The 23,692-nt window shown below is 52.0% G+C and overlaps 1 protein-coding gene across 4 annotated transcripts in view; it reads left to right on the forward strand.

The window, feature by feature from the left end:
• The window catches only part of DSCAM (DS cell adhesion molecule), a 718,036-nt gene that overhangs the window by 575,938 nt on the left and 118,406 nt on the right, over positions 1-23,692 (forward strand). For 3 of the 4 annotated variants that reach the window (XM_089330520.1, XM_070071799.2, XM_089330521.1), the window contains exons 15-16: positions 1,456-1,623; positions 13,965-14,035. In XM_089330520.1, the coding sequence (XP_089186646.1) occupies positions 1,456-1,623; positions 13,965-14,035 (239 nt within the window). The remainder of the gene's footprint in view (positions 1-1,455; positions 1,624-13,964; positions 14,036-23,692) is intronic. The other variant, XM_089330522.1, reaches the window with a different exon arrangement.

Genomic DNA, 23,692 nt, shown 5'->3' on the forward strand with positions numbered 1-23,692 from the left:
AGTAGAGGCTATGATTGCAAAGGAATGAGACCTTAGTGGGCTAGACAGGGTCTAGAACAAAGGACAGAGTCATTACTAAAGGAGCTGAGAGAGGTGCTGTCTAAGCCATGACTAAGTTCTCCGACTGAGAGGCAAATAGAACCTGACCGAAGGGGCCTGGTAATAATCTGGTGGGCTTTAAGGCTTTGTCAGTTATGAGGCCTGGACTTGTCTATATCTTCCCGTGGGGTACACCCTAAGGGAGGTGTGAACCTCCTTGGGGAAGGCACCCTGCTGACTTCCATTACCGAGTGGCCTGGGAGGAGAGCTGGCCAGGTAAAGGCAGGTGGCATCTCCTCAAAAGCCGTCTTTAGGTCACATGTTTGGTTCTCCAGCCCAGGAAATCTGCTCCCTCTGCACAGAGCAGCCCTAAGCTTTCTACCCCTCACTGGGGGGCCAGGTGTCTAGCACCGTCCCCAAGTCTCAGAGGCCCCTAGATTTGCTGTTCATGGACTCAGCTATTCAGCCTGCATCCAGCATGCGCCTGCTGCACGCCAGGCCCTGTGCTGGCCCTGGGGATGTGCTCAATTTGCTGAGAAAAGGGACACAGCACTGAATATTGCAGACTCTGCTGTCACAGGGCTTTGAATCCAGCAGGGGCTGCGGGACGCTCATGGGAGACTCGTGGATGTGATGGGTACCACAGAGAGGGACACCGGAGAGCTGGGGACACTGCAGGTCCCTTTGTCCTTCCACAAACCACACCACTTCCCGACCATCTGCCCCTGGTCAGCAGCTGCCCAGACTATTGGGGTGTCAGAAAAGCATGACACGCTGACCCTGGGATCAGGCCCTAAAGCACCGGGTCCACGCTGGGACAGGTTCAACGAGGACTCTCTGCCCGAGGCCTGCACTGTTGCTCAAGTTAGCTGTGGTTAAAAACAATTCTTGCAGTAAGGTTTGGAGGCTGATTCCAAAAGCTGTAGCTGAGCAGTGTTCGGTAAGCAGGGCTTGTGGTGGACGTCGAGATTGGCTGGCGTGGGATTATCTCAGCTTTGTCGCTCTCTGTGTGGGGACACAAGGGTATCCCGTGTGCAGAGGTTTCTGGGCTTCAGGCACTGGGACTCTTGATCTTTCGGGTGGGTTCTGTTGCTCCGTAGGAGTGCTGACAAGTGGCCGTTTCCCACCGCAGTGCCATGAGTGTCCCCCACTGCGTTTCTCTCCCGTGACCTGTCCCAGTCACCCACTCCCAGCCCACCTGCAGCCCCTGGTCCCCTCAGTGTGACAGCCCGTCCCCTCTGATGGCCAGCTCTGCCAGACACGTGGGAACACAGCATTGGGCGTTCACGTGGGATATAATTTATCTTTCTTTTTTTTTTTTTTTCGTTTTTAATTCCTACTTGTAAACTGTTCAACGGCAGAGAAAAAAAACTCACGTCTCTATCTCTTCTTTTTTGAAAAAACAAAACCCAAAAGACTCCTGGGATTCTGCTCAGAGAACCAAAGATGTTTCCCCTCAGCTGAACTCGGCCACCATCATTGATATCCACCCTTCCTCCACCTACAGCATGCGCATGTACGCCAAGAACCGGATCGGCAAGAGCGAACCCAGCAACGAGCTCACCGTCACCGCCGACGAGGCAGGTACGTGCCTCCGGCGGCCCGCGAGCTCGGCTGCTGAAATGCAGGCTGCGAGCTTCCCCCGCGGTGGGGGCGGGTCTCTGATGCGTGGTCTCCGTAGTCCCGTGCCCTAGAAAACATTCTCGCGACGCTCTGACGCTCTTCCTCCTGCGTGGAGGGCACTGATGTTCAAGTAGGATTTGGTTCAAGGTTCTCAGAGCCAAGACTTGCGAGCAGATGCACGAGGCCAGCGTCTGGTGAGGGTCCCAGCACCACGCGGGGTTACAGTTCTTTGGCTCGGGTGTGTGGGATCCAGGCTGATGCGGGAGCCAGTCCAGATATGACGGGAAGATAAAGAGATGGTCACCCCGGGGAGGAGCGAGAGCGTGTAAGGCAGGTGGGGGATCCACAGAGTTCTGTTGAGTAGAAGCATCGGTTTTTAGGATACAAGGTATCCATGTTTTTCCTGCTATAAGGCATTTCATATTCAGTGTTGAAAACATAGAGGCAGAGCAGCACTTGAAGACATTGCAGTGTCCACAGGCCCCTGCTTAGAGCCATCCTAGGCCTTGTTGGTAGAACCAGTCCGCTGCTTCTTTAACCCGTGTCGCCACTCACACACGTGTGCACCATGCTCACCCACAGAGGCAGTGCACACACGCACACACACACACACACACCAGCACGCCTCGGGCATATACACAGCCTGTAACACTGCGCCCCCTGCTGGTTCCTGCGGTGAAACTGGCTGGTTTCCTGAGGTCTGAGCCGTGGGTGTTGACCCAGCTCCGGGCAGGAGGGGAGGAGGAAGCTGGTGCGCCCGGCTCCTCTGGGGAAAGGTGAGGAGCCGAGGCCTGGCTCATTTCTCAGAGGGAACGGCATGTCCAGCCGCAAACCGTGCAGACTGTCAGAGCGGGACAGCTGTGCCTACGGAGGTGGGGCCAGAACTTGGACCCGTTTCTCCACCCGCAAGAGTGAGGTGCTCAGTGTCCCCAGCTGGGCAAGCTGAGGTCTGTGTCGGCTTTCAGTCCTCACTAATGGACTTCCAGGTATCCCTGGAGCTTGTCCATCCCTGAAGGGCTTCCCCGCCACTTGTGACTTCATCTCCTGCCATCGCCGTAGCCAATCCCTCCTGGTTGGACTTCTTCATTATTCCAAATGCCACTGTGATGAGCACCCTGTGGTGTGTCTTTTGCCATTTCCAGGATGGTTTTCTTCTGTTTCATTTCAAGAAGTGGGGTTGCTGGGTCCGATCTAAGACAACACACTAACTCCTGGTGTGTGTGGTCAGCGCTGCCCTCCAGGAGATGGGCTGGAGTGAACTGTTCTTCCTGAACTGTTAAACAGTGCCCAGTTCTGCAAATTCGCTTTCAAGGCTGGCGGGCGGAGGCCTCTATGCCAGGCTGGGAGGGCAGCCGCTTCTGAGGCTTGGATCCTCTCTGTAAATGGACCCAAAGCTGCCTCTCCCCCCAGTACACAGTACACAGACCTCCCTGATCAATGGGAGAAACTGTCCAGGCTCGCGAAGCACATTGCATTTTTCCAAAGTGGGAAATGCACATTAACATGCTCCTGCCAAAACAGACTCTCCTTTAAATATTTACTCGAACAAATCACTCACTCCCTGGAATTCCACTGTGCTGGATGGTGGGGGGAAGTTAGCCCCCACCTTTACCCCAAGTTCCACCCTCTGCTGTAGCCACACTCGCTCCACCTGCTCCTCTCTGCCCCTGGCCCCCGGGGCCTGCGTCTTCCTGGCTGAGCACCTGCAGCCGTGTCCCCATCACCACTGCGCTTGGAGGCTGTTGCCTTTGATTCCCTGTCCTGCATGACCCCAGCTGCAGCTGCCGGTTGCCATGGCAGCAGCTCTCTTCCCCAGCCAGGAGGCCAGGTGAGCAGCATGGACTCAGAGCCCAGTCCCTGTAGGGCAGCTGCCTCTTTCTGCTGCCTCTTGGAGTCTACCAGGGTGCTGGCTGTGGCAGCCCCCACCCCACAGCTGCCTCACTTCATATTCAGGGGAAACGTGATGAGGGGAGCAGACTGGGGCCCAGCAGAGCTGCAGAATGGAGCTTGGTGCAGAGGGCTGTGTGACTGACAGGGAGTCAGGCTCTGGGTGTGGCGTCCGTGGGCCAGGATACCACAGCCCCGCCCTGGGCTCCCCTCCTTAGAATTGCCCCAGCGGCTGCACCTGCTCCTGGCACCGATGCCCACGGGCCGTCTTCCTAGCAGTCAACCTGAAATGACCTCGCTCCACCCCGCCGCCCCCTTCCCTTCCATCTGTGGTCTCCCCTCCACAGTGGGAATCCTCGGCAGGAAGCGCCAGGAAGCTGCGGACCCCCGCGCTGTCAGAGGATGCCTCTCCCCGGCCCCTGACGAGGAAGCGAGCCTGTGAGGTGTCGGGGTCTGGGGCTCCCCTCACTGCCCCGGGACTCCCGTGGCCTTGTGCTGCTCTCCGCCTGCTGGGCCTCTTCCCCCAGCTAGAAGGCCCCCAAGGTCTAGATCCCCTGTTCTGCACTCTTTCTGGAAAAGCAGAGGTGCCCACCCCGCTCTGAGCGCTCCCTTTCCCACCCCTGCCTGGGGTTAGTGCCTCCTCCCCTAGACTGCAGCACTGGACCACATCCTCATCTCCGTCCTGTCAACCTCAGGGGCTCTGTGCCCCCCGGGCTGCGTCTCTTGGTGTGTCTGGCATAGGCAGGTTGCTCGTATGTGTGGGATGGGTGCTTAGAAACGTGGCTCAGAGGATTGTCTTGGGAATGGACATAACAGGGAACAGAGTGTGTGTGAGTGTATGTATGTGTGTACACTTGTGTACCTGTGCATATTCATGTGTGTAATGTGAATGTGTATGTTAGTATGCATGTATGCATGTGAGTATGTGTGTGTGTGTTTATGTGTATATATCACAGAGGACATGGGTGTGTGTATATATGTGTGTGAGTATGTGTGTGTACCTGTGTACCTGTGCATTTTCATGTGTGTATTGTGAATGTGTGTTAGTGTGTATGTAGGCATATTGTGTATGCATGTGTGCATGGTGTATGTCAATGTTTATGTGCATATGTCATAGTGGGCATGTATATATGTAGATGTGTATGTGTGAGTGTCTTTATGTGTGTATGTGTGTGAGAGGGGGTATGTGTGTGCATATGTGTATTGTGTATGTGTATGCTTATGTGTGTGTGAGAGTGGGTATGTACATGCATGTGCATGTGTATGAGTGAGTGTATGTGTTTGAGTATATGTATGTGTATGCTTATGTATGCGTGTGTGAGAGTGAGTACATACATGAACACATATATGTGCAAGGTCTAATGTTCATGTCCCCTCACCTTTCTTATGTTGAAACCCAGTCCCAAGCACAGTAGTTGTAGGACGGGGGCCTGCAGGGGTGGTCAGCTCATGAGGGTGGCCTCCTGGTGAGTGGGGTCAGTGGAGTAGGCCCCTGGACGCCTGTCTACCCTCTGCTGTGTGGAAGGAGCCAGAGACCGCACCTTGACCTTGACGCTCACTCCTGCGGGATGTGGATTTCTGTGTCTGTGGCTTTGTGAGAACATCAAGACAGAAGCCTAAGACAAGGGCTTCCCAAAAAAGGCAGAGGAGGGTAGAAGTGCAGCTGGGAGGCAGAGGGAGGAAGAGGGGAGTGAGGATGAAGCTGGCACCGTCGGCACCGCTGGGAGCCAGGCTCCCCAATCCCGAGCGTGGCCTGCATCATGAACCACAGCCCAGGGTGCCAGCTGTGCTGGGTTTGAGTGTGCCCACTGTTGTGCGAATCTTTTGAAATTTTTTTTTTTGACAGGCAGAGTGGACAGAGAGAGAGAGAGAGAGAAAGGTCTTCCTTTGCCGTTGGTTCACCCTCCAATGGCCGCCACGGCTGGCGCGCTGCGGCTGGCGCACCGTGCTGATCCGATGGCAGGAGCCAGGTGCTTCTCCTGGTCTCCCATGGGGTGCAGGGCCCAAGCACTTGGGCCATCCTCCACTGAACTCCCTGGCCACAGCAGAGGGCTGGCCTGGAAGAGGGGCAACCAGGACAGAATCCGGTGCCCCGACCAGGACTAGAACCCGGTGTGCTGGTGCCGTAAGGCGGAGGATTAGCCTAGTGAGCCGCGGTGCCGGCCTAGACGGCAATTCTTAAAAAATCTTGCTCAGTGCTTAAAACCTCAACTTTGAGTTGCTCTCAAGCCCTTGTTTGGCAGCAGCCAGCTGGGGTATGCGGGTCATCCAGTGGCTCCCTTTGGGCTGGCCACACATCCCCAGCAACCCCGGTCCCCCACCCTCCTTTCACGGAGACATCAGCAAACCAGAGCCTGTGACCAAGTCTCACGTACGAATCTCTAGCTGAGAACAGTGTTTATGTCCTAAAAAGGTGACAGAGCCCAGATGTGCCTGTGAAGCCTGGAAGGTTTACCCTTTGGCCCCGTATACAAGCAGGCGTTGCCACCCTGGGAACCTGAGATTTGGCCCATTGCAAATCTTCCTGGAGAAAAAAATCATCACACTGACAATGATACCAGCACCCTCCCTGATGCTGGAAATAGCCTTGTCCCAGCGCCACCACGCCAAGTTTGCTTTTACATGAAAAGGCACAAATCTGCTATTAGCCCCCTAATACACTTGACCTCAGAGGACAACCATTTAGCAAAGATCACACCATTTGGCCTGCTCTCCTCAGCTCCTGCTAACAACAGTCCGCCCAAGAAGGGAAGTCAGGAGAGTAAGTGGAGACACTGTCGCAGTTAACAAGATCAGCTCTTAATGGGCCAGAGTGCATCTGATGTGCCAGGCCACAGCTGACCCTCGCCAGAGACCAGCGTCCCCATTAGCAGCTGCACCCGGAGGGTCGCCCGTCACCTTGTGCCTTGGGACTCTTTGGGGTGGCTGATCCCACCATCATTTTCATTATGAATCTGTGCATGGCATGTGGAGATTCCATTATGCACGAGGGCCTTGAAAAGACACTGAATTTTCATGGCCCACCAGGAGACGGTGGGTCTGGATTACGGGAGGACCACGACACAGAGCTGGGTTTCCAATGGACCTGCACTCAATCATCACATTCCAGAGAGGCAGCCCTGCCCTGTGCTGGCCTGGACCTGAGGGAGAAGCTTCTTTTCTGGAACATTCCAGAACTCTTTGGAATGTTCCAGAATGTTCTTCTCTCTGCTCTTACCACTTCAAATTCTTTGCTCAAATATAATCTCCGTAAATCGTATCCAGACCGCTCCATTAGCGTTCAGCCCACTGCCCACTCTGGCAAACTTGGTCTCCTCTCCTTTTTAAAAATGGTCCATATCACCATGTGACTTGTTGATTTGTTAATGGCCTCTGGTTCGTACACCCCAGCAGGGATGGGAATTGCTGCCTGTTTTGTTCACTGCAAAACCCCAGGCAACTAGCTCAGTGTGTGACACGTGATAAAGCTAAATTAATAAATAGTTTAAATGGACGAGTTCTTTTTAAATAAAAAGCTATTAAATGAATTCAGCCTGTCCCCATCTGGAAAATCTGTTTCTTTGATTTATTTTCTTTTCAACTGACCACTGTCTCGGTCACCTGTGTCCAACAGAGACCAGGCCTCTCACCCACCCACTTCTACCCACGATGAATATATGGATGTAAAAACCACAGGGCAGTTTCCAAATCCTCTTTTACCCATTTTTCCTTACACTTAAAAATTTCTGATCAACATCTAATACACAGTTATGGGGCCCAGTGTGTGATATTTCAACAGACACATTCATCAGAAATGATGAAATCAAAATCCAACAGTCAGCATCCCCCCCAGCCCCCACCCTCCCCCCACCCTCAACCCTCCCTCCGTGTTGGGTGCCAGCTCCTCTGCTGAACTTGCCGCTACCTACGGGTGACGCTAATACCTGACAGTGAGCCACAGCCGCCCCTCTGTGCAGCAACTCTGGAGCCTGTTATTCTGACAGCTTGCGGTTGGGGCCCGTCACCAACCTCCCTCCAGCCCCCCCTCACCATTCTCCCTCTCCAGTAGTCACTATTGTAAACTTAGATCAACTTTAAGAGAGAAAAACTTAAGAACTCCCACATACGGGAGAAAACGTGGAGGTATCCTTGGCCAGTTTAGGACCTTTCTCATGGTAGGTTCTCCATACATTCCCCAGCAAGGAAACCAGAGATGGAAACTTGGGAGTTCTTCCCTCTGGGGTGACTGAGCCCAATCCAATGAACAATGAGGCCACAGGACGCTGGCTGATGCCAGGACATTCACACAAGGGGAGAGCGTGGCCTGAGGGCAGAGTAGAGGACTGAGGCTTGAGTCGTCTCCCTCCTGGCACACACAGTTGTCAGGCAGCAGGGAGCTAACTGGGCTGGGAGCTGGCACAGAGGAGCTGGCTCAGGAAGGCAGATGTGGGCCGCCTGGCAGCCCCTGAGTGTCCAGGAGGGGAGAGGAACCGCAGCGAAACCCAGGTATCTGCCGTGGCTGGATTTTCAGCCACACAGAGTTAGTAAATGTTGCGTTGACTTTTACCTTGCACAGATTTTACAAATTATAAATATGGTCTCTACTTACTGCTGCTTTACAGAGTAAGCAATTTTGGCTTCTGTGGAGATGCAGAGAGCATTGACTTTGGAAAGTCACATCCATCGTTAGTCCCAATCTCTTGTCTGCTGCTTTCCCAGAAAAGGTGGATATTCTGGGGCGAGGGGCAGCTTCATATGGCAGCTTCAGTACAGAAAAGTAGAAGTCCTTTCTCACATGACAAATGTCAACAGTCTTCCCATGTTGCTAAGTGGACGGACATGCTAATGCTTGGTCCTCAATGCCTTTGGAATTAGGGATTCAATTTGCCTTGGGTTGTAATCTCTTTTTTAAAATATTTATCTTGAAAGAGTTACATAGAGAGAGGGAGAGACAGAGAGATCTTACATCCACTGGTTCACTCCCCAGACATGCCCAGACACACCCAGACATGCCTAGACACCCTCCTGAGAATGTCACACTGAGGCCACGCCCATACATGCCCAAACATGCCTAGACACACCCAGACATGCCCAGACACACCCAGACACGCCCACACATAACCAGACACACCTAGACACACCCAGAAATGCCCAGACACCCTCCTGAGAGGGTCACACTGAGGCCATGCCCAGACACACCTAGACACACCCAGGCACGCCTAGACACTCTCCTGAGAGGGTCACACTGAGTCAATGCCCAGACACACCCAGACATACCCAGACACCTAGACACTCTCCTGAGAGGGTCACACTAAGGCAATGTCCAGACACGCCTAGACACGCCCAGACACCCTCCTGAAGGGTCACACTGAAGCCACGCCTAGACACACCCAGGCACATCCAGACATGCCCAGACACACCTAGACACACCCAGACATGCCTAGACACCCTCCAGAAAGGGTCACACTGAGGCCATGCCCAGACATGCCCAGACATGCCCAGACATGCCTAGACATACCTAGACACACCTAGACACGCCTACACACACCCAGACACGCCCAGACACACCCAGACACACCCAGAAACGCCCAGAAACACCCAGACACTCTCCTGAGAGGGTCACACTGAGGCCATGCCCAGACACACCCAGACACACCCAGACATGCCCAGACACACCCAGACACCCTCCTGAAGGGTCACACTGAAGACACGCCTAGACACACCCAGGCACACCCAGATATGCCCAGACACACCTAGACACACCCAGACATGCCTAGATACCCTCCGGAAAGGGTCACACTGAGACCATGCCCAGACACACCCAGACACCCTCCTGAGAGGGTCACACTGAGGCCACACCTGTACATGCCCAGACACGCCTAGACACATCCAGCCATGCCCAGACACACCCAGAAATGCCCAGACATAGCTAGACATGCCCAGACATGCCCAGACACGCCTAGACACACTTAGACACACCCAGAGGACTCAGATGACAGTGCACCACTACCTCTGGCTCCAGACCAATTGGCTGCTTCCTAAGTTCGGCTGAGTGCCAAGCGTCGGGGATTTCTCGTGTGGTCCCTCTTGCTTCTCACTGACCACAGAAGATCAGTGTGAGAGAGCTTTGGTCTCAGGGAGTTCACTGGGTCTGCTGCAAAGGACTCCTGCCCAAGGGGCTTGATCCTGCGAGCAGAAATTAGCTGGTGGGCTTTTACAGCAATGATCTTGACTGGCCAAACGCCGACACCTCCCCAGGCTATGTTCTGGGGTGGACTTCAGAGCTAGCAGCACCTTTGAGAATCAGGAGGGTGAGGAGTAGGGTGCTCGCCTGGGGATACAGCCCCTGGGAGTTGCATCACCCCCTTGGAAAGGGAGGAGTCTGCTCAGTGCCTGTGTCTATTGAAAACGACAGACAGACAGCACATCTAGTGCAGTCCCCAGGCCCACCATGGGGGGTCCCAGACAAGACCTGAGGGAGGGAGAAGAAAAATGGGGGGGGGGGGGGCAATGCATGGACCTTCCTAGAGCCAGGGGCACTTGGACTCCACCAAGATGCAGGACGAGCTGGGCCCGAGGGGGCTGAGGGGAGCAAGCAGCAAGAGGAGGCCAGGCCCAGTCGTGGGAGTGGACGTGAGACGTCTGTGGCATGCTCTGGGCCCACGCCTGTTAATGGGGTAAATTAAAGACTGGAAGAAATGTTTACTAGCACCGCGGCTCAACAGGCTAAACCTCCACCTGCGGCGCCGTCACACCGGGTTCTAGTCCCGGTCAGGGTGCCGGATTCTGTCCCAGTTGCCCCTCTTCCAGGCCAGCTCTCTGCTGTAGCCCAGAAGTGCAGTGGAGGATGGCCCAAGTCCTTGGGTCCTGCACCCGAATGGGAGACCAGAAGGAAACACCTGGCTCCTGGCTGCGGATCAGCGCAGTGCACTGGCCACAGCGTGCCACCCGCAGCGGCCATTGTGGGGTGAACCAACGTAAAAGGAAGACCTTTCTCTTTGCCTCTCTCTCTCTCTCTCTCTCACTGTCCACTCTGCCTGTCAAAAAATAAATTAAAAAAAATAAAGAAAGAAATGTTTAGGGACCAGACAGGAGCCATTGCCAGCTCAGAGGCCATGAGAACAGCAACCAGGGAGCAGAATCACTGGTGGCATTGGCAAGACAGGCAACAAGGGTGTAGACGGGAACACACAGCAAGCTCCCGCCTTCTTGGCATGAGACGCCGCACCACCACCCCCATGTCCCTTCACGTCTGTATTTCTAAACACAGATAGATCTTTCCTGGGAAATTGGCCTCATCTCTCGAATTCCATCCTTGTCATTCTCTCCCAGGGCCATCAGCCCCAATCTGTGGAATCAGCCTCCCCTGCCCTTCCTTGAGATTGGGGCAGCCCTGGGCCCCCTTTTCTCCCTGATCTGTGACAGAGCGTCCATTTCCCCTGCCCACAGTCACCGCTTCTGCCCACTTCCAGGCCAGCTGTTTTCCTACACAAAGGCAGAATCTCCTAAAAGCCCAAGCAAGCTGGCTCCTCTGAGCTCACCCTTCACCGCTAAGTCCCTTCTCCAGGCCCCAGCAGCTTTCCAAGCCTTCATGGCCTTCCTGAAGCCACAGCTCTCTATTCTGTTTTTTGTTTTATTGTGGTTAGACCTTGGTATTTGTGGATTCTGCACCAATAAATTCAACCAACTGTGTTGGGAAAGAATAATAGTTTTTTTTAAACAGAACTGGGTGTGTACTGAACATACCCAGAATGGTTTTCTATCCCGATTCCCCTACTCTACAGATATTTGCGTGCCCGCTGCTTGCCTTGTGTTGTGAATTATAAGTAGCCTGGAGTCAGAGGGGCAGGCATTTTGTTAACTGTTAAGACACCGGGTGAGCTGCCCGTGTCCCACATCACACATCAGAGCACCTCGCAGAGCACCACGCCCCGCCCCTGACTCTGGCTTCCTGCTAATGCGGACCCTCGGGGGTCAGGAGTGAGCTGGATTGAGTTCCTGGCTTGTGGTTTCAGCCTGACCCAGCCCTAACCATTGTGGGGCTCTCTCTGTCTCTGTCTCTCTGTCTTTCTCTCCCCTCTCCCTCCTTCCCATAGACATAGGTATACATGTAGATTTTCATAGATAAAGATCTACGTACATGGGCATGTGATTAACTGATGTGCAAACACTAAGCTGTTTTATATAAGGGACTCGGGCATCTGAGGATTTTGACATCCTCGGGGCAGCCTGGAATAGGTGACTCCATTTTGATGAGAAAATAGAAACTTGCTTCTATCCGCCAAGTCCCCAGGGAGCCTGACCACAGCTTCTGCCCGTGCCAGGGGCCTCTTTTCCCAGGTCCACCACTCACTCCTCGTCTCCTGCTTCCGTCTCAGGCAGGACACTCACCTTTACGTCTTCTTCACTGTTTAAAGTTTCCCCTGCACTCCCTTTAGTTGGAAACACCCAGCAGTAGTTGTATCACTACAGCTCCTTCTGCTGACAGCACATTGTTTTCATAACATTCCTAGGACATAAACCTATGGTCCCATTAGACAGAGAAGGAAACTGAGTCTCCGAGATGTTAAGTAAGACTGCACCTGCTAACAAGGCCAGGATCTGAACTCAGGCAGAAAGATTCAGACGCCCAGCAACCATGTGACTGCACCATAGTACCCCTCAAAACTCCCTCTTCCTTCGACAACAAGGACCCCGCCCAGCCCTGCCCATGGGTTCCCGCAGATGTGCTTCATCTGTAAGGGTTCATGTGTTCCCTGCTACTCCAAACTCTTCTTTTTTTAGGAATTATTTATTTGTTTGAAAGTCTAAGTTACAGAGAGGGAGGGAGGGAGGGAGGGAGAGAGAGAGGGAGAGAGGGAGGGAGGGAGAGAGGGAGAGAGAGAGGAAGAGAGGGAGAGAGGGAGAGAGAGGGAGAGAGGGAGGGAGAGAGGGAGAGAGAGGGAGAGAGAGGGAGAGAGGGAGGGAGAGAGGGAGAGGGAGGGAGGAAGAGAGGGAGGGAGAGGGAGAGAGAGGGAGAGAGGGAGGGAGAGGGAGAAAGAGGGAGAGAGAGATCTTCCATCCACTGGTTCACTCTCCAGATGGCCACAGTGGCCAGGGCTGAGACAAGCCAAAGCCAGGAGCTTCTTCCAGGTCTCCCACATGGGTGGCAGGAGCCCAAACACTTGGGCCACTTTCCTCTGCTTTTCCTAGGCATTGGCAGGGGGTTGGGGCAACCAAGACTTGAACTGGAGCCCATATGGAATGTGTCAGCTTTACCCACTGCACCACAACACCAGCCCCACTCCAAACTTTTCAGAGTCAGTTTGCAGTCACCGCTTCTGCTTTCTGACCTCCCCACATGCTGCTCACTCTCCTGCCAACTGGCATCGCCACATTTACAGCAATGATTCCACTGCAGGTCAGCAGTGATGTCAGTGTCATCAATCCAACACATTCCCAGTCTGAAGGTGCCTCTGCCAACTGACTGTCAGGGGACTGCTTGCCTCTGCTCCCAGGAGGACGCCTGGGTGCTGGCTGTGTTGTGGTGTCCTGCATCACCATGTGCCCCTGACCGCTCTGGTTACATCAGGGACAATGAGGCAGAAGTGGTCAGTATCTCTTCTTCCCACACTATGTACCTAGTGTGCAGGTGTCTAACACCCACTGACCTTCCCTAACTGGGAGCAGCCAGAATCGTCTCTCTGTGACTGTCGGACTCACTGCACAGCCACTGGAAATGGGTTGGTGTGAGCTGCACGATTGGTTTTCCTTTCCACCATCTATTCTTCTCTCAGCCTAGAGCCCCTGGCTCATAGGTTTTTTAATTGGAAAGCACATAGAACAAGCATACAGTACAAAGGAAACTTGATTTTCTTTCTTTCTTTCTTTCTTTCTTTCTTTCTTTCTTTCTTTCTTTCTTTCTTTCTTTCTTTCTTTCTTCTTTTCTTTTCTTTTCTTTTCTTTTCTTTTCTTTTTTCTTTTTTCTTTTTTCTTTTTTCTTTTCTTTCTTTCTTTCTCTCTCTCCCTCCCTCCCTCCCTTCCTCCTTCTTCCCTTCCTTCCACCCAGTAGCTCTGAGCCACGTAGAGAACCCCAGCACCACATCCATGAACACAGCCTTCAGGAGGTAGAGGAGGCTCTTAGCAGGCACCATGGACAGCGCCCCATACAGGACATTGCGTTTCACCACTTCCTGCTTTACCCCTTCAGTTGCTCAAACTGGAGGTTGAATAATCCAGTTTCCAAAGGCGTGATGGGGAGGGGTGCAGTGGGGGGGGGGGCCCAAGACTCCTCTCTCCGAAGAGCAGAGAAACATGGGACACACTGATGGTGCCAAACTGATTTTGCTGCTCTGCTCGGAGTGTGGGAGCACATGCGGGTCCTGGAGGAGGCCGTGTGGTGTCCTTGTGCTCTGCCGGCCCTGCCTAACCTGCCTGTGGGTTTCTGGTCCTTGCAGCTCCTGACGGCCCACCTCAGGAAGTCCACCTGGAGCCGATCTCGTCTCAGAGCATCAGGGTCACCTGGAAGGTAAGCAAAGCCAGGCTTGCATCCTCGTCCCTTTCCAGGATGGGGGCCCTTCGCTCACGTGCAGGGTTCCGATGATGCTAAGACAATGATGTCTTATTATTCAAAATCAAATTGAAAGCCCTGTTCTAAAATCCAGTGCAGGGCAGGGTATGTTCCGGGTGATGCAAACATTCTTGTGCAAACATGGGAGGGTGTGCTCACACCAGCTAAGATGGCCATGGCATCCCTGGGCACTAGAATCACACGGAACCCCCATTGTGTGTCTGGTCTTTATTGACCAGAACCTTATGAGGAGACACAGGACTGTATTTATATCCATGTTTTGATGCTTTCACAGCAGATTCTGAATCTGCAGAGAATGATGTTGCTTGCATTCATCTTTTAATTATCTGATCTTGGTTGAGATCCTAAGCACTGGTACCCCCCACCCTGCCACGGGTGTGGCGCTGACATCTCTGACCCACTCCCCAGCGTCAGCCCAGTGGAGATGTTTTCTGACTGTCTCACTCGCATGGCCACTGCTGAGTTGGCAGAGAGAGAGGAGAAGGCCTGGATGTGCCCCTAACTGGTCTGTTCTCAAGATAGACACTTAACAGACAGCTCTTGGGCAGGGACCGTGGAGTTGGCTTCTCCCCAAGCGTGGCTGTAGGTGCAGACCGGCTGTGGGTCAGTGTGTGCATTGTGTTTGTGTCTCCAGTATCTGGGAGAGGAAGCAAACTTGAGCCACAGTGTAGACAACAGCATCCCACCACACGTTGTCTCATTCAGCCGATGTGGCCTTCAGAAAGAACTCTCTCTACGAAGGAAGCAGCATTGCTTTATAGTTTGGTGCAAGCTGGTCACAAACCAGAACTGTGGGACACCATTGTCTCAGGATCTTGATGCCAGTGGCCGAGCACTTACCTGGTAGGTGGAGCTACTTTGAGAATTAGTCAGGTCTCTTGAGACAGCTGTCGTAGCTGCTATCACTGGGCCCGAACGGGACAGTTGTACTACTACTCCAGTTCTGGATTTCTCATTGTGTGTGTTGTTTCCTCTTTCTTCATCATTTTCACTGTGTTCTCACCCAGGGAGGAAGGGAGTCCACAAGCATAGTAGGTCTTCTCACTCATGCCTTGTCTCTTAAATGTCAGGGACACACTGGTGGCTCGAGACAGACATCAATGCAAGTGTCATTGGCCAAGCAGCCCCACTGTCACATCACCTTCCATCCAGCGAGAGAGAAACCACTTCCCCGTTTTCATGTTAGTTATTACTTTCACCACAGAGGAGTTTCAGATCTAAAACTTTTCACGTCCTGTAGATGTTGCTCATGGCCCATCCCGCAGGGCACCCAAAGCCACCAAGCCCGGGGTGCACACGTCCATCCAGAGCCATGGCCACCCCCTGCCCCCAGCCACACCTGCCAACAGGTGCCACCTTCTTACCTGCCCTTGTCCATGCTCTCCGTGAATGCCCAGCTCTCCAGTGCAGTCCTGAGGGGTAACTCTGCAACGTGGAGCTCATAGCTCCCCCTCTATGTGACCGGCTGCTCCTGGTGACGGCAGGGAAGCTCCTGTCACCTGGCTTCTCCTCTGCACCACGTACCTCTCCTCTGCACTGCTGCAGCCTCCTTAAAGGCAGGCAGAGTCCCTCACCTTTGACCTCCGGTGATGGGGACAGGCAGCACGCGCAAATGAAAGAGTGAAGGAATGAGTGTGGACGTGAGTGGAGGAGGAAGAGGCCTGTAGGGCACGTGTCCCGTGTCACATGGCCTCTGACGTGTTGCGTGCTTCAGACACCACCCTGGGGGAGGCCCCTGGCTGTTAGGGCATCCCGACTGCAGTCTACACGGGGGAGGGTCTAGTGCGTGCTGTGGTGAAATACCCCCAACACAGGAAGAGTCTCTGAGCTCTTTCCACCAAGGAGACCAACCGCCTTTCCTGTGGGCGTCTTCTGTGACTTACTGAAAGGCAAAGAGCAGGAGAGCTCTAACGTGGTGTGGGCTTGTTATTGTGATTTTTCAAGATTTGCTTATTTATTTGAAAGGCAGAGTGGCAGAGACAGACAGAGAAGTCTTCCATCTGCTGGTTCACTCCCCCAAATGGCCACAACAGCCAGGGCTGGGCCAGGCCAAAGCCAGGGACCAGGAACTCCATCCTGGTTACCACATGGGTGGCGGGGACCCCAGCACTTGGGCCATCTTTCGCTGCCTTCCGAGAAACATCACCAGGGAGCTGGATCAGAAGCAGGGCAGCTGGGGCTCTTCCTGGTACCTCCATGTGGTGTGGAGTCCCAAGCAGCAGCTTAACCCCACACACCACTACACTGGCCCCGATTTGTCACCATTTTTTTAAGAAATGGGCATATCTGCACCCCACCCATCTAAGTCCATAGGTAGATGACCAAGGGCCAGTATCAGTGCAAGTTGAAGGCTCAGAATGAGCTCGTAAATGCCATGGGATGAGAAAATTAAAATGGCAGAGCCGTGCTTCAATAGTAACTCGGGGACGATGGCAGTTTTCTAGATGAGGCAAAAGCAACGCAAATGACAAGGAAGGATTCATCGTCTAGAGCCTGTTTCAAACTCTGAAAAACAAAAAGGCATGCATAAGAAAATATAACTGTATCATATAGATAATTTATGTTTTACTTCTGCTTCAAAAATCAGAATATTAGTTAGAGATTACTGATGATGTGTTTGATAAAGAACCTGAAGACTGCACAACTAGAAAGTTAATTGGTTTGCAGACAGTTCCAGCGTTAGTCTATCTCCTCAAACGCCTGTCACGTCTTCCCATCCGTCTCGGAGTCAATGAGCCCCTGCACGGGCTGCTCCGCCACCGGGAGTCTGGGGCTCAGGTCTGGGGCTCTAGGAATGCTGGGAGGAGATGTTGGCCAGGGCTCTTAGCAGACGCTGGATTTCTTGATTCAAAACTCAGTGACGAAGGCTGTACCTGATGGCTAACTGACCTTGGACTGAGGATTAGGGCCAATGCCACCTGTCGTCACAAAGCTGGAGATGCTTTGAGGTGGGCTCTTGAGAGCTGCACACGGGGCCTGGAGGAACTGCGTACGATGAGATATTCAACACTAGGCATCCCAGTGTCTGTTTCCTGTGTGAGGTTATAAACTGTTAGGTTATTACTAAGTTAGGAATCAAGGATTGTATTTTTGCCTTGACTTATAGGTCATATGAAGGATCTTCAAAAGTTCATGGAAATATGAATTTTGAAAAATCTATATACATGGATATCAAAATTTTACACCAAAATGAACTTACTTTTCAATTCTATTTTTTCATGAACTTTTTGAAGTTCCCTTGTATCATCAGACATGCAAATAAGAGTTCTGAAGTGGAGACATGATGTTGTGACTATTCAAAGAATATTCTGGACATATTGTTGACCAGGCTTAGGTCTATATTTCGTACATCAATGTCATGCTTTGTGGATCAAGTTCTAAAGTTGGAACATTAGGACAAAAATTACTTATACTCAGAATAATATTGAAAATAACTTGTTTATTAAGTATACTACACACAATTTTAAGCATGAAACCTTAAGAGATGCATATATATGTCATATATAAAATATAAATGAGCACTCTTGTAATATTTGCAGTACAAAGTGAATATAGAAAATATAACTTGACAATATTTCATTACATTATGCATAAAGTCGGATTAACATACATTAAGCACATCAACATCAAGTATGTTGTATGTAACAACAACACAACATTAAAGGACAAATTAGACTTCAGCCACATTGATTACCACTCCATGACAGCACCTAACAAAAATGAGCGTGGGCGAGCCCCTTCCCTTCTTATTATGGAAACCTGAACCCTTTTCTCCATTTCCGGCTCCAGCGCCCTTTGCTTTGCCACAGACAAATAAACACATCTGGGTGGCATGCTCTCTCCTCTACATCTCACCGTGCTGACAGTGCTGACTGGATGCCCACGGCGGTTAGCGGAGATGAGCATGCAAGGTGCTCCTTGAATAACCTCCCTGGCTTTCATCCCCCCCTTGGACCCTGAGCCCCTGATGACTCTGGTCAGCATTGCCATTTGTGATAACAGACTTCTCACCATAAGTGTGAAGATGGTGAAATTTGCCTGAACAAAAGAGGTTATTTTAAGTAATCTAATAGTAGGTAAATGGGTAGTAATTAGAAAAGCAATCAGAAGATGGTCTGATAGCTTCGCGAGTTCTCGTGAATGCTGGCTTGACTTTTCATAGAGAACAAATGGGAAGATCATGTTAAAGTGGACACAGTACTGAGTGTTGGAAATTAATTCAGTGTCATTCACCAAGCAAGTAAATGGGTGAACATGCACACTGCTAAGTGTTTTTAGCAGCCAGAAAGGCGTCTTGCCAATGACATTCATCCTTTCAGAGAAATCAAGTAAGCTAGATAAATTTATAAACTGGGTAGAAATGTTAGACTGCAAAGTCAAAGGAAAGAGAAAGGAAAACACATATCCAATACAGATTTGGGTGCACACCAAACAGTGTCATGGACATTCTCCAAAGGCAGGGAAAGAACTGGACATTGTTTGCTCAGGGGCTGGACAAAGCTGGCCAGGGTGTGCTGCATGCAGGACTCCGGCCAGGACAGGGTGAGGGAAGTGCCTGTGCACGTCTTATGCCCACAGGGGGTCTGGAATCCCTCAAGGCAGGGCAGGAAAGCACCGTGTGTGCTGTCAAGTTCATCACACTAATTCAGACACACCTCTGACCGCACAGCAAGGGAGCCACTGAGCTCTCGTTCAAGACAACTTCCTGTTGTTTTCTAACGACAGTTCCTCTTTGTATTAAAAGCTCTGAGAACTCATTTTAAATCCTTCAGTTTCTGTGATGGATTCTTCCTGTTAGGATGGTCCTTCGGAAATTTTAAATTGAGATTGAAGAAAAAAGATCTTTGTTCTTTAAGTGATCATAGACATATAGGAAATAAAACAAATTCACCTTCCTACGGGATATAATCACTCTTGCTTTCCCTGCTGGTGACCATCTACGCTTAGAAGCCATGTTGGGGGCAGGTATTTGGGTTGGTGGGTAAGACACCTGCCAGCACACCTGCAGCCAAGGTCCAGGTGCCCGAGTTCAGTTCCTGGCTTTGCCTCCTGACTGCAGCTTCCTGCTAATGCTGATTTCTATCTGTCATTCTGCCTCTTATATAAAAATTAATTGAAACTTCTTCAAGGTTTCAATCAAATATTAAATAAGATTTATTTATAGAAAGAACAAAATAAGATTTATTTATTTATTTTGAAAGATAGAGTTACAGAGAGAGAGGGAGGGTGGAAGAGAGTGAGAGAGAGAGAGAGAGAAATCTTCCATCCCCTGGTTCACTCTGCGAATGGCTGTGACAGCCAAGGCTGGGCCAGAACAAAGCCAGGAGCAGAAGTTTCAGCCTCGTCTCCCATGCGAGTAACAGGGGCCCAAGCACTTGGGCGTCTTCCGTTGCTTTCCCCAGGCCATTAGCAGGGAGCTGGATTAGAGGTGGAGCAGCTGGGACGTGACGACACCCACATGAGGTGTCAGCATTGCCGGTAGCAGCTTTACCTGCTGTGCTGCAGTGCCAGTCCCCCTTACCGACTTTCAGAAGCAAGAATGCCCTGAAAGGGAACATTTGATTCAGGGAAGGCGTTTTGTTGCTCTCACAGACCTACAGAGAATCTGGGGCTCGCTCTGGGTGTGGACATGGCCAGGCATAGCCCCCCATTACAGAGCCAGAGTGTCCCCTGGGGTCTCCTTGCCTGCATGCTTCTAGCATGCTCCTGGCATGGCAGACAGAGTAACCTGCAGGGTGGTTTTTCAATGTGAGTCAGTGCCCTGAGATTCTTCTGGTTTGGGCTAAGCCCTCCATGGCGCGAGTGCAGATACAAGCCAGTGGTAAATAACTCATTCTCCTGCTAAATCAGGACAAGGGTGTCCAGGGCTGATACTAGGTCTGTGACCTGAATTGTTGATGAAAACATAACTTGTCTTCTTCTGATGAAGCACACGTTAGGACTTTGCCACCTAAGTGAGCATAAAAGCAGGATAATTGACTCCATCAAGCAGTGAGCCCAAACCCTGGCTTCCGCAAACTCCCATCTGTGTATCATTCCTCGCCTCGTCCCCTCTTCCAGCTCCAGCCCACAGAGTGAACTCCACCTTACGCCTTGGTGCAGTCCACAGCGCAGTCCCATAGGGGTCTGAAAAGAGCCAAAGAGGAAATGTCTAAGATTTTTTGGGCCATTTGGTCTCTGTCCTCGCTACTCAACTCTGCTATTGCAGTACTAAAGCAGCTCCGGTTAGTACAGACGTGAATGACCCCATAAAGCTTTACTTGGGGGAAGTCAAAATGTGAAGTTCACATCGTTTTCTCATGTCATGAAATACTCTTCCTCTTTTGATTTCTTTCAACCATTTAAAAACGTTAAAGGCACAACAGCCAGGAGAACCGTTTCTCACCAAGAGCTGCACAGTAACAAGCGGCCGAGTGGATTTGGCCCAGGCCTGCCGTTTGCCAGCCCTGCTTCCCTGGGCTGGGAGGCGGCTTCGGGAGAGAGCCATCCCCGATTGGAAGACATCATAGGTAACTTCCTGTCCATAGGCTCTTTAGGCATAGATTGAAAGCACCCAGGACATCTTTCCCATGGTGAAGTGAAAAGCAACCTTCCGGGGATGGGACCCTGGTCTCTTTGGGTTCCTCTGAACAGGCCTGCTTAGCACAGGGTCCTATGGCCACCGCTCCCCTACATGGAACTGGCGCAGGCCACCCCTCCACAAAACCCCCTTGTCTCTCCCCCTCTGTCCCCCCTCCCCAGTCCAGGCGGCTCCATTCCCATCCTTGCGTCCTGGCCAGGGACCCCTACCACATTGCCAGTCCTCACCAACACACGTGGGGGTCTTGGGACTCCATTTGTCTCCTCATGCACCTCTCCACCTACTTGCCTTCTTTCTTTGTCATTTTAGAACTTTTACTGTCCACAAACATAAGGGGAAGTTCTACTTTGAAGACCTACCAAGGGGGTGGTGTTATAGGGGTGAAGACTCCAGATAAGACCCCCGTGTCACACATCCGAGCACCTGGGTTGGATCCCAGCCCCAGCTCCTGACTCCAGCTCCCCGGTAACTCAGACCCTGGGAGGCAGCAGCGATAGATCAAGTGATTGGTTTCCTGCCTTCCTGGTGGGACACCTAGATTGAATTTCCAGCTCCTGGCTGTGGCCCCAGCCAAGCTCCAGCCGTTGCTGGCATTTGGAGAGTGAACCAGTAAATGGAAGATCTGTGTGTGTGTGTGTGTGTGTGTGTGTGACTCTGCCTTTCAAACAAAGTGCAAACAAATTCTATTCTAGCCCCTTGGTTGCAAATAACTTGGGGGCAGGGAGTCGTGTGTCTACACATACCCTGATTCTCAGATCTTTGATACAGATACCATGTCAAGTACAGTGCGACTCTAAGGAGAGGGGCACGGTGAAAATATCCTTTCTCTGGTGCTGCTTCCTCACAACCCGCGATGCCCTCCCAGTGCTCTGTCCAGAAACCCGGTTCCTTTGGGACTTTGTGTGACCAGTACTCAGGCAACAGACAGAACCACACAGGTCTTACAATTTTGTTTGCATTTGTTCTCATTTGTTCTACAAAGAGACTAGGAAAAGGGGTTTGTTAACCTGAAAAATAAGGGAACATACAATGGCTGCTTTAGAGCTAAATAGTTCAGGGGAGGCCGATCTAAAGTCACTTAGTGACCCCCGACAATGCCAAGGACAATGGGTGCACCAGTGTCCCCTGCAGGGCTTGTTAAAGCATGGATCTAGGGCTCCACCCCCAGCACGGGTTTCTGACTGAGAAAGTCTGAGTGGGGCCTGGCTCTTGAATCTCCAACAATTTCCCGTGTGACCTTTGATGCTGGAGACAGGGGTACCACGCTCTGAGAATCACTCCTACAGATTCCGTGGGTTCTTCTTGGAGTTGTACGTTTTTGTGGAATGTGTGGTTCGTGTATACGTGTGATGATCAAATTAGGCTAGTTAGCATTCCTACTTCCTTAAACATGTTTTAATATTTTTTAAAATTTATTTGAGAGGTAGTTACAGACAGTGAGAAGGAGAGACAGAGAGAGAGGTCTTCCTTCCATTGGTTCACTCCCCAGATGGCTGCAATGGCCAGAGCTGAGCTGATCCAAATCCAGGAGCCAGGAGCTTCTTCCCGGTCTCCAACGTGGGTGCAGGGGCCCAAGGACTTGGGCCATCTTCTACTGCTTTCCCAGCCCATGGCAGAGAGCTGGATTGGAAGTGGAGCAGCCAGGACTTGAACCGGCGCCACAGGTGGAGAATTAACCTACTGCGCCAGGGAACCGGCCCCATTTTAACATTTTTTGATTAACCCATAGCAATTATACTTTCTGTCGAGTGCTTCCATAGCTTTATCAGTGCTCCTACTGTAATCCCCCCAACCCATGCTCCCCACAAACGTGTTACCCAAGGATCACTCTGAGCTGCTTCCCATTCCTGGGTCACCTGGCTGCAGCTGTGTGAACAGATTGCTTCTCTTACAGCATCGTCCCCTCCTCAGCCCCGCGCTGCTCATCCTGCAGTCTCAGAGGAGTGGCCCCTCCTCTGACAAGCCCTCTGCCCCAGTGGGAGAAGACGCCTCCTCTTTTCCTTTTCATCTGCTAACCGTGGCACTGTTCTTGTTGCTGAGTCACTTATAGTGGCCCCATTCTTGTTGCTGAGTCACTTGTAGGATCCCCGATACCCAGGGCTTCGGACAGAATGCTCCCAGTTCACATGTGTTCAGAGCAAGCCCCCCACTCGCAGCAGGGGCTGATGGCTGACTGTGTGGCGGCTGTGGGTGTGGGGCTGGAGGAAGTGCACAGAGGTGAACAGGACAGCCGGCCACTCTTGGACTGTAAGAGAAACGAGGACGGGGGACGTTTTAAGTGAATCCGAAGGACTCTCAAGGGGGAGTGCATTTTTCCGTGGATTTACCCCCCATGCCCGACCCAGTAAGGCAAGCTTCTGCGAATGCAGACTTCCAGAGATTTCCACAGGTAAATCCTGCGCACACAGCGAGTCCATTTGCACGTGATGGGCGGGGGAGGATAGTGCTGGGAGCAGCCCGGGTGGTGGTTTTCTGCCTGTTCTAATTCACTCACCTCTGTGGACCGTGCTTTGCATAGCTTGGCCTTTACTCTCCTGTAGAGGGGCGGTGCTTCTGCCACAGGCAGCCGCAGGCTGATAGGGAAAGACAGGAAATGCAGTCACAGGCAACACTGCAAATAACTGGACAGGGTGCTCCTGTTGTCATGGAGATCAGAGGAGAAGGTTTCTTGAAGGAGGTGGGGGTTGGGAGGGATTCAGGGGCTGGAGAAAGGGCGCTGGGAGAGAGGAAAGGGAAGAGAAAGGAATACAAAGGAGCCAGGATCTTCGCTGGCCCCAAAGTCAAGGAGTGGAGGAGCAGCCTGAGGCTTGGAGAGACAGCCATGACACGGGAAATGTGACGGGGCCCAGACCCACTGCCCTGGGGTCCTGGCACAGTCGCAGTGACTGGAGAAAGGTAAAAAGACTACACCCACTTAGGGAAGCCAGTGTTCACAAGGTTTCCTTGTGTGGAGTCTTGAGTACATAGTGGAAGTGAGCTCCCTTCATTTCCTGTCCCCGTGCGTTTGTGTCCTG

Source organism: Oryctolagus cuniculus, chromosome 4, assembly GCF_051225735.1.
Source record: "Oryctolagus cuniculus isolate XC-2025 breed Fujian yellow rabbit chromosome 4, ASM5122573v1, whole genome shotgun sequence".
Lineage (NCBI taxonomy): Eukaryota > Metazoa > Chordata > Mammalia > Lagomorpha > Leporidae > Oryctolagus > Oryctolagus cuniculus.